The sequence below is a fragment of the Malania oleifera genome, chromosome 3 (assembly GCF_029873635.1).
Source record: "Malania oleifera isolate guangnan ecotype guangnan chromosome 3, ASM2987363v1, whole genome shotgun sequence".
Lineage (NCBI taxonomy): Eukaryota > Viridiplantae > Streptophyta > Magnoliopsida > Santalales > Ximeniaceae > Malania > Malania oleifera.
The window spans coordinates 111607003-111618094 of NC_080419.1; the positions used below are offsets into that span (position 1 = coordinate 111607003).

At 36.9% G+C, this 11092-nt stretch overlaps 1 protein-coding gene across 1 annotated transcript; it reads left to right on the forward strand.

The window, feature by feature from the left end:
- Nucleotides 1–305: 305 nt before the first annotated feature.
- Nucleotides 306–8672, forward strand: LOC131150479 (coatomer subunit beta-1). Its single transcript, XM_058101207.1, has 6 exons — nt 306–534; nt 900–2951; nt 4679–5188; nt 7022–7107; nt 7992–8237; nt 8399–8672. The coding sequence occupies exons 2-5, from the start codon at nt 906–908 to the stop codon at nt 8194–8196; spliced, it is 2847 nt and encodes a 948-aa protein (XP_057957190.1). The 5' UTR covers nt 306–534; nt 900–905; the 3' UTR covers nt 8197–8237; nt 8399–8672.
- Nucleotides 8673–11092: the final 2420 nt, after the last annotated feature.

Consider the following 11092-nt stretch of genomic DNA (forward strand, 5'->3'; position numbering starts at 1 on the left):
ATATTAAAATTTTTGAGAACATGTTGTCATTCAGTTTTTTGGCAAACAGCTGAAAATTAACAATAAGAAAAGAAAATTGATAATAGAAATACAGGCTTTTATAATATATTTTTTTATTATTAAAAAATTGAAACAGGAAACAGAAAATAAAAAATAACAACAGTATCAAAGAGACTGTAAAATTTTCTTACCCACCATTACTTAGAATTATTTAATAAGTTTTTTCGACTATTAGAGAGGTTTTAAATAAAGTAAAATAATATATAATAAAACTTTTATATATATATATATATATATATATATATATATATATTTTTTGGGGATATACAAAATTTTCACTTAGAAACGCTCCCCTCCATTGCTACCCCCCAACACACTTAAACAAGCACATTGAGGATCGCGGATCTGAATCCATTTCTCTCCCTCTCTCTCTCTCTCTCTCTCTGCGGGCGTAGGGGGTGTGTATGAGCCGGCTCATTGAAGATCTGATAAAGGTTTGATCTCATCGCGGCGCTCAATCTCTGCCTTGATCCAGTAAGCCGCCCTCTCCCTCTCACTTTCTCAATTCGCTTACCGTTGATTTTCCATTCCTGTTGTTTAACCCGTAGATCTCAAGAAATTTCAGTGTTAACTTTTGCGTAGCTGCTCAGAAAATTAAGGAAATTCTTCGATTTAAGTATTTTGGTTTAATATTTTTTGCCACTTCTTTCTCCTCTATGGGAAGCAGTATTGACATTTCACTTTCTTTTCTCTTTCCTGCATTTTGTCAGCCAACAAAAGGATTTTTGTGTTATTTTTTCTGTTAATATAATTCTAAGCTAAAGCAGTTGTTAGATCTAGGGTGTGAGTCTCGAATCTCGATCTCGATCTGAATTTAGAGCAATTCGTTGTATTACCAGTAAATCATGGAGAAATCTTGTACGTTGCTCATCCACTTCGACAAGGGAACGCCTGCTATTGCTAACGAGATCAAAGAAGCTCTCGAAGGCAACGATGTGGCTGCAAAGGTCGACGCCATGAAGAAAGCAATCATGCTTTTGTTGAATGGCGAAACCCTTCCTCAGCTCTTCATCACAATTGTTAGATATGTGTTGCCATCTGAGGACCACACCGTACAGAAATTATTGCTTCTGTATTTAGAGATCATTGAGAAGACTGATTCCAGGGGGAGAGTATTGCCTGAAATGATATTGATTTGTCAAAATTTGAGGAATAATCTCCAGCACCCGAATGAGTACATTCGTGGTGTGACCCTGAGGTTTCTCTGCCGGTTAAGTGAGGTGGAGATAATCGAACCATTGATTCCTTCAGTGTTGGCAAACTTGGAGCATCGGCACCCTTTTATAAGGAGGAATGCAATTTTGGCAGTGATGTCGATCTATAAGCTTCCGCAGGGCGAGCAGTTACTGGTTGATGCGCCAGAGATGATTGAGAAAATGCTATTGTCAGAACAGGATCAATCTGCCAAGAGGAATGCATTTTTGATGCTTTTTAACTGCGCCCAAGATCGTGCAATCAATTACTTATTGACTCATGTCGATAGAGTCTCAGAATGGGGCGAGTTGCTTCAGATGGTTGTGTTGGAGTTGATTCGCAAGGTGTGTAGAACAAATCGGGGGGAGAAAGGAAAGTATATAAAAATTATTATATCTTTGGTGAATGCCCCTTCAACAGCAGTTATATATGAATGTGCTGGGACGCTGGTTTCATTGTCCTCTGCACCCACAGCCATCAGAGCTGCAGCAAACACCTATTGTCAGCTTCTTCTTTCACAAAGTGACAACAATGTGAAGCTTATTGTGCTTGATCGGTTGAATGAGCTCAAGGCTTCACATAGAGACATCATGGTTGATCTGATCATGGATGTACTTAGGGCACTCTCAAGTCCAAACCTTGATATTCGAAGGAAAACACTTGATATTGTTCTTGAATTGATAACTCCCCGGAACATCAATGAGGTTGTTCTTACTCTGAAGAAGGAGGTTGTGAAGACACAAAGTGGAGAGCTTGAGAAGAATGGGGAGTACCGGCAAATGCTCATTCAAGCCATTCATTCGTGTGCTATTAAGTTTCCTGAAGTTGCCAGCACAGTGGTTCATTTGTTGATGGACTTTTTGGGAGACAGCAATGTTGCTTCGGCTGTTGATGTTGTTGTTTTTGTGCGAGAAATAATTGAGACCAACCCAAAACTAAGGGTTTCCATAATAACAAGACTGCTGGACACTTTCTACCAGATTCGTGCTGCACGGGTTTGTTCCTGTGCTCTTTGGATTATTGGGGAGTATTGTTTGTCTCTTTCTGAAGTTGAAAGTGGCATTGCAACCATTAAACAGTGTCTTGGAGACTTACCTTTTTATTCAGTTTCAGAAGAAGGGGAAGCTCAAGATTCTTCAAAGAAGCCTCAGCAAGCGAATTCTATCACTGTTTCTTCCAGAAGGCCAGCTATTCTTGCTGATGGGACTTATGCCACTCAGAGTGCTGCCTCTGAAACTGCTTTCTCCCCACCAACAATTGTGCAGGGATCCTTGACTTCTGGAAATTTGAGGTCTCTTCTTCTTACTGGTGACTTTTTCCTAGGGGCAGTTGTGGCCTGCACATTGACAAAGCTTATACTGAGATTGGAAGAGGTTCAGCCATCTAAAACTGAAGTGAACAAGGCATCCACTCAAACATTATTGATCATGGTGTCCATGCTGCAGTTAGGACAATCTTCATTTCTTCCGCATCCAATTGACAATGATTCCTATGATAGGATTGTCCTTTGCATAAGATTGTTGTGCAATACTGGTGATGAGATTCGGAAGATATGGTTGCAGTCTTGCCGTCAGAGTTTTGTTAAAATGCTTGCAGAGAAGCAGTTAAGGGAAACTGAGGAAATAAAAGCAAAGGCTCAGATATCTCATGCGCAACCAGACGATCTTATTGACTTCTACCATCTTAAGAGCAGGAAGGTAAGGAAAGACTGCATCTGTCGTGTACTTTATTTGTTGGTTATTGAAGAATGTTGCTGTATTATTTTTTCTGTTTGTGTATTTGACTATTCTGTATACGTAATTCTTATTGTGCTAAAAATTGTATGTTCCAGGGTTGAGATAATCATGAAGTTTTGCTGTTAAATTGTATGTATATATATATACATACATATATATATATATATACATACATATATATATATATATATATATACATACATATATATATACACACACACACACACACACATACATATATATATATCCGTCCCTGCTCCTAGCAGTAGATTGTTACTCTTGCGCATGTTGTCCCCCCCTCCCCAGCTGAAATATCCTGGATGGTACTTATTTTGTGGTCCTATTGCCTTCCATATGTTTCCTGTATTTTGAGGTAATATTATCTCCTGCAGAGTGTGGATTAAGCTGGACTGAACATATGTTTGAGGTGTGTCTATTGCCCCATCTAGGTTTTTCTTTTAATAATCTGTTTGTTTTGAAAATAGGATGGCTTATGAGACAGGTGCATAAAATCTGTTAAATTATATCAAATTTTATTTTTTACAGTTTCAGTAGATAGTATGCTTTATTGAAAATGGAATATTATAGACAGGTCTTTGGAAATTGTTAAAAATAATGCTATCTGTGCTTATAAATGGCTCTTACTTGCGAAATTTATTCCCCTTTTTCTTTTACTTGTGGTCCCTCATTATTCATTATGTAGATACTCTTTCTTTTACTACCCTATTTTTGCTCCGGTCTCCTCTATTCATGATCCAAATTAAGGTGATCGAAAGTGCTTTACATGAAATACATGGCCTCAGCGAGCTCTAGGATAGGAAATGTGGTGTCAAAGCAAAGTTTTTTTAACTTGCTAGGAGAATTTAAAGAACCTAATGCATGTGCTGCGTGTGTTTATAAGAATAAATATGATCTTCATCATAATGGGAGGGATTCTAACTTCGTAAGTGGATTTCTTGTGTAGTGCTTTACATGAAATACATGGCCTCAGCGAGCTCTAGGATAGGAAATGTGGTGTCAAAGCAAAGTTCTTTTAACATGCTAGGAGAATTTAAAGAACCTAATGCGTGTGCTGCGTGTGTTTATAAGAATAAATATGATCTTCATCATAATGGGAGGGATTCTAACTTCATAAGTGGATTTCTTGTGTAGTTTTCCCAATTTTTCTTTCTCTTTCTCATGTCATACCAATGGTTTGGGATGCTTCTCTCATAAAAAATTTGGTCTTTATGGTTGTCAATTGTCAAATCTACCCATGTATACATTCTGACAATATATCAATTGATATCCAGCTAAAACGAAAACCATCTTTCCTGTGTATCTATCCTGATCCTGTTTGGCAGTAATTGTTGGATTGTGTTATACCGAGTATTTTGGCATTGAGATTGCTTTGGGATGAAATCCCAAGCAATCCATTTTATTTTCTTTAATTTTGTAACGTGATTTCACCTTTATATGAATTGTACTCATAATTTTCTGTTAGCATTCTTCCAAAATGCTCCGAAATTTTGTTGATGACTTCTTATTTGTTTTCTGCTTTTCCGTGGTGCATGGTTGGGCATTTTTAACAATTTTGGCAGTTCAATCTACTTTGAAGGATGGTTTTGTGGTCTTTTCTGTGACTTTAATTGTTATTTTTGGTGTTATGCATTATCTATTGAAGTTTCCTAAATACATGCAACTCCCAGGGTATGAGCCAGCTGGAGTTGGAAGATGAGGTCCAAGACGATTTGAAACGTGCTACTGGAGAGTTCATCAAGGATGGAGATGATGCAAATAAGCTGAATCGCATTCTTCAACTTACTGGATTTAGTGATCCTGTGTATGCAGAAGCATATGTGACTGTTCATCATTATGATATTGTCCTCGATGTAACAGTTATAAATCGAACCAAGGAAACTCTCCAGAACTTGTGCTTGGAGTTGGCAACCATGGGTGATCTTAAACTCGTTGAGCGGCCACAGAATTATACATTAGCTCCTGAATCCAGCAAGCAAATAAAAGCCAATATCAAGGTGTCATCGACTGAGACTGGGGTTATATTTGGGAACATTGTTTATGAGACTTCAAATGTGCTTGAGCGAACAGTTGTTGTCTTGAATGATATCCACATAGATATCATGGACTACATCTCTCCTGCTGTTTGTAATGATGCAGCTTTTAGAACCATGTGGGCGGAGTTTGAATGGGAAAACAAGGTAGTGCTTGCATTCCTTTCTAATTCCACATAAATACTCATTAGGATTCTGCTTTACATAAGTTTTTCAATTAGTTATATAATTAAATGCACAAATGGTAGGTGCAATTTGCATAAACAGGGGGCATTAACTGATTAGCTAAGAGGATTGAACCAGACTAACAAATCTTGTTTTACTTTTTTAATCAAATTCTGATCACATGTTGTACATTTATTGTATTTAACTTGAGTTAATTGTGTGTAATGCAAAATATTTCAAAGCATATGAATTAAACAATCTTTTGGCTACGCTGGGATTTTGGTATTTTCAGAAGTCTACTCCAAAGAAATGAGGTGAGGAATGGGCTACCATGTAAATAATTCCCAAGATGATTGGAACTTAGATGCTCTTCAATTTATTTTAATGGTCAATGCTTGCAGTACTCGAGTTGCTATTTCCAAACAAGGGATTTATCAAGTCTTGGCGTCTGTTCTTCTGAGTTTACAGCATTAGGTTTTCCATGCTGCTTTAATAAAAAGGCCGGGAAGCCTAGAAAATGTCCTAAAAGCTTCTGACCTTATCCTCTATGGAACCCTATTATGGCTCTCCATGGAGTTCCCCTTTGCTCCACCTAACCCTACACACTTCCATATTGCACTATTTTTTTTTTGGGTCAAGACGAGTTACGTCTACAATACTTGAGGCTTTTCTCCCCATTTTTTCAACATTTTATTTTCCTCTGGGCTTGTGGAAGACTTCTAAATCACACTGTTAACACACTTTTGTTTAACATAGCAGACAAGATGAAAGAATTCAATTCGAACTAGGAAGGCATGCAAGTGCCATGCTTGTTTGAATTAATGAAGAAGGTTACTTTTGAGCTGTGCTCACTATTGTAATTAACTGAGAACCATGAAGTTTTAGAACCTTGAGGATGTGCCTTCAAAGAAATCTTAAGGGCTTGTTTAGTTGTTGAAAACAGTTTACATTTTCCATTTTCAGTTTTCCAAAGAATTACAAAAATGCCATCTTGTTTTATAGTTTCCCGGTATTTGTTTAGAAAAGCTGGAAACTACCCATAAAGCAATAAGAAGTCATTTTTCAGCTTTTTTATACAAAAAATGGAGAATTGGAGCACGAGGTGGCATTTGTAATGTTTTAGAAAATTTGGAAATGGAAAATAAAATTGTTTTCTACAAGTACACAGGTCCTAATGTTCTTCTAATATATTTTGTATTTTCATGGGTTGTACAGGTTTTTTGCATTCCCTGGGACTCTATAGGTGTTTTTTTCCCCTTCGGGGTGTAGAGCAATTATATCTTGAATTCAATGTTCAAGTTGGCAATTTTACACCATTCTCTGATTTTCTATTGAGTCTTTTTAGCTTAATTTCTTTAGACCTTTATTGTGTTATTGATTTATCTGGAAGACCGTCTCTTTCTGACACATGCTCTTTTTGGTGTTGGGCCTTTCTTGTGTTATGATCAAGAAAACATAGACTCTACGATATATATATATATGTGGTAATGTGATGGTGCGGTATTGATGTGGTAGTCTCTGGGGATCAAATTTTAGTGAAATAGTAGGAGATTGTAGAATATACTAGATTTATGCACAACTTTGGCAATTTATATTGGTGTCAAATGCCTTCATTTCTGATTGAGTGGTATTTGTTATTTACCCACTTATTTTTCCCCCTCTGTTCAGTAGCAGTTATAGGCACTTTTAGATAAACTGTTGAAAAGTTTCTGCCCACTACTTTTCCTCTAGTGTTGTTTAATCTCAGTGATCATTCATCTTGTTGGAGCTTGACTGGGACCCTGTATTTTAATTTCGTTTCATTATGCATTGCAGGTTGCAGTTAACACTGTTATTCAAGATGAAAAGGACTTCCTTGACCATATCATCAATTCAACCAACATGAAGTGCCTCACTGCACCGTAAGTTATTATCTTTTTGGTTGTCGTTTTCCATTTTCTTTTGAATTATTGTGTATTTATAAAACTAGAATTTTGTGACCCAGTTATTTCTACAAGAAACAATTCTGATTGCCTACTCACCTGGTCGTTCAGACAATAATATTCATAATTATGACATGAATCAAGTAATTGACTGAAATTGTTTTTTTTTTTTTTTTTGGGTCAATAATGGGTCGATAACATTTTCTTCCTATCATAGGACAATCCTTTCTTGCAAAGTAACTAAAGTTAATAGGGATCTTTTTATGAATAAAAATGCCAAAATTGGTCTGGATGCCTTTTTGTGGTTATTTTCTTCCGTGGTAGTCTTTCAAGTCTTTGCAAATTATAAAAATTCTATGTTTAATATTTTTTTGACATCCCTAATAACCACAGAAGCTATCCTGCAAATGCTTCTCTATATTTTCTGCTTTTGCATTTTTGCAATTATAAATCTGCCGTTATCTAAACAAAATTACCCTTATATATTCCTTCAATAAAGTTGAAGTCTTTGTGTTTGGGTGCATGGAATTGGTTTGTGTGGATCTAAAAGAAACTATAATTTTGGATTGTGTGTTGTACAAATCCAAATTTGAAGTCTGAACTTTGAGCTCCTAAACACATGTATAGTTATTTTGGTTTGCTATGCAAATGATAGCGAAAAATGAGAAGAAGATAATAAAGTCATGCGTGCACCAAAATTGCCGACTAGAAATTATTCCAGTTGGTTGGAAAATGGTTCTCTCACTTTAAGTTGTGCCCAAGCACTTGAAGTCTCATGTTCTATGGGCTGCTGTATCTTTTTACATACTAAAGACATTTGCACATGTGCTTTTCCGCCTCATAATTATTTGGCTGAGTTTCAGGTCGGCACTGGATGGTGAATGTGGATTCCTGGCGGCTAACCTGTATGCAAAGAGCGTGTTTGGCGAAGATGCCTTAGTCAATGTGAGCATTGAGAAACAGACTGATGGGAAGTTGAGTGGGTACATCAGGATAAGAAGCAAAACTCAAGGTATTGCTCTCAGTTTGGGGGATAAGATCACTCTCAAGCAGAAGGGAGGCAGCTGATGCAGTCTGTGGTTGCCTTATTTTTTTTCCTCATCATACCGGTAACTTGTTATTTCCATAATATTTTTGTGTCAGTAGCAGTTTTTTCCTCCTTGGATTATGCCATTTTAATAAATTTCTTTCAAAAAATGCAATTCTTTTGTTGTGTTCTTTGTTGGGATGTCTTTGTTTTTTAAATTCTTTTGACACTGTTATTTCACAGGTGATTGCTTTTGGGTTGAAGTATTATAGTTGAAATTTGTTCCTCGTTTTTTTCTGCAATCTAACGGGAGTAGTCATACTGGAAGCAACATTGTTTCATTTTGGAGCAACATATTACGGTGATATGTCACTTTACATTGTTTAATAGACTTTTTTAAACATGCCTTCGCTGTAATTCTTTTTGTGATGCTTAGCTGTAGCAAGTTCGGGGGTGTTCAGAAACACTTTGTATTTCTTCAGTTTTGACTATGAACTGATGTTTATACTGCTCTAAATTTGCACTCTAACCATCCTTTGCATCCTCTTTTTTTTTTTTTTTTTTTTTTTCTTTTTTCTTTTTGTTTTTTGGAAACAAAATCTATGATGTATATTACGAAACTCAAAAGGTTTAGATCACTCACCAGTTCCTCCAGATGACAAACTCAAACCTCTGTGCGATCCTTCCTGCTCTGCTTGGCTACTTGCAAGAGAGTGGGCAAGAAAGATTTCTCGCTAGACATTTTCTATGAAGATTTCTTCTTGTAGCAGTTAAGCTTAAGGTACATGTGTAGATGAACATCTAAACTTTAACAGTTACATTTAACATCCAAATCCAATTCCAAACCCCAGGACCCCTAGTGTTCCGACTGCCAATGAAGATGATCAAGTTAGTCTAATTGCCGATTTTGTAGTGAAAACACCATTCTAACCAGGACTGCATATCCATTTATAAGCACCTCTCTACCTGCCAATGAGATTTTCAAAGCAGCTTCAATTTCTCAAGGCTGAAAGAAATTTTGAAGCTTACTCAAATCCGAACCACTCCTTGCACTGCCAAAAAATGGGCAACTTCTTGACATTCAGAGTACCCAGGTTTTGGGGATTTAGTGCCGAGTTCCTCTGGATTTGGAAGCCGAGGATCTGAGTAAATATCTTCATTAGACCTTGAATCAAATTTGGTCACTTGCAGCCCTATGAAGTAGTCTTCCAAGAAAACTCTCACTTAAAGAAGCTTGATTGCCCACTGAAGCACCCCAAAAAGAACAGTGAGGGAAGTAAATTGATTTGGCTAATCTTTCCCTGATCGACACCGGGTTTGTGCTAAGATGTTTTGGACCCTCTAAAAGCAAGACTGCTCTTATTTTCCATTGAACAAAGATTTTCCCACTTTTGAAAATGTGGCCTACTCGGTTATTTGAGCCCCGCTGAAAATCCTGTTGATGACTATCCATCTTGTGACATAAGGTAACAGTAAGTTTAAAGAAGCTCGCACTATAGACAGGAATACTTGCTAGCATGGCCTTGCCAATGTTGTTTGGCCTACAATAATTTACTCTTCCACCCACACATAGTGTTAGTTATTCATGATTTTGGCAAAATTACCCGTTTTAGGTGGTGGAAAATTTGTAGGGAGACCCAAATGCCTGCAGACACTGCAGATATTATGAATTCTAATGCTTCTAGCCAGAATTCCTCCCAGCGTCCTGGTGGTAGTAGAACTAAATGACTAGCAGATTTAAGAAAATTAACCCAAAATCAGAAGCTCGTGCCAACTCTCTAGAATTTGATTCAGATGAAAATGTAATCAAAATCAACTTTGAAGGAGGTGATGCTATTGTAAGCAAAAAAATAAATGAGAAATCAGAGTCCTGCTCAACCAAAAAGCTCAAGTATTTTGTTTGATCCTCAACCATACAAAGAACCTACTTACACAGGACAAAAAGAAATGGAGATATGATATCTTCTGGGCTCAAAAACCTTGATGGATTGAATACGAGATATTAGACTCACTGCAAGATTTATCGAACCAAGAATCAGGAAATTCCATGTCTCGCTAGGTCCCTCAAAAAGAAATTGGATGTGTTGAACCCTTGAGATGACGAAGCTTCCTTTGAGGTTGATGATTTAGAGTTCCCCACGCTCTTGAAAGACTTTCCACTGTTTCCCTTTCCGTCAAACCGTTTGGACGAAACGGTATCATCACCAGCCTAGTTAGTCAAGCATTCCCCAGCAGCTTGTGCAGTGGACAAGACAAGTCTTGAACTCTTTGCACTCAAGAATGCTATGAGGCTAGTTGATGTCCAATTTGATGGCATCATATCATATCAATCTTCTTCCCTTTTCTTGAAGAATTTCATGTGCAATCGAGAGATCAGATTATCTTTTATAAAGCAACTTATGAAAGACTAATTGTGTTCCATTCCAAACATTGAGTTAGGAGTGGAGATGAAAGTACCAATTGACTTCTTTTAGCTGGAAACCAGCATCAAGGAAATGCAAGGAAGCCTGAACAATAATAAATTTCCTATGAACAAAATGCCTCTTTAGTCCTCCCATCAAAATGTTCAGCTGCCATCTTCACCTCCTGCCATTTTAAAAAAGTAAAAAATCATTCTGAGAAACTGGTAACCCGAAGTTGATTTTAACCTCGACCTTACCAACAATCGTCTTAAATCTATATTTCAAACCACTCGGATATGTGGTTTGTCAACAACCCCCCTCCCCCTGGCCTTAAGGGTCCATTTAGATCAAAGATTTTGCATGGGAAAAGAAAAGGAAGGAAAATATAGAGGAAACTTATTTTCCTTCTCTATTAAAGATTATAAAAAATAAAAAAAATTGTTTTAGTATGATTACTTTTTTTTTTTTTTTGTAAAAAAATAAAATATTAATAATGTGTAAAATCAAAATGGGGGCTAACTGTGATCGGGAGAAA

Coding starts and splice junctions, on each gene's coding strand:
- LOC131150479 (XM_058101207.1), top strand. CDS start 906: ATGGAGAAATCTTGTACGTTGCTCATCCACTTCGACAAGGGAACGCCT. Junction 2,952..4,678: donor ACCATCTTAAGAGCAGGAAG/GTAAGGAAAGAC, acceptor TGCAACTCCCAG/GGTATGAGCCAGCTGGAGTT. Junction 7,108..7,991: donor ATGAAGTGCCTCACTGCACC/GTAAGTTATTAT, acceptor GCTGAGTTTCAG/GTCGGCACTGGATGGTGAAT.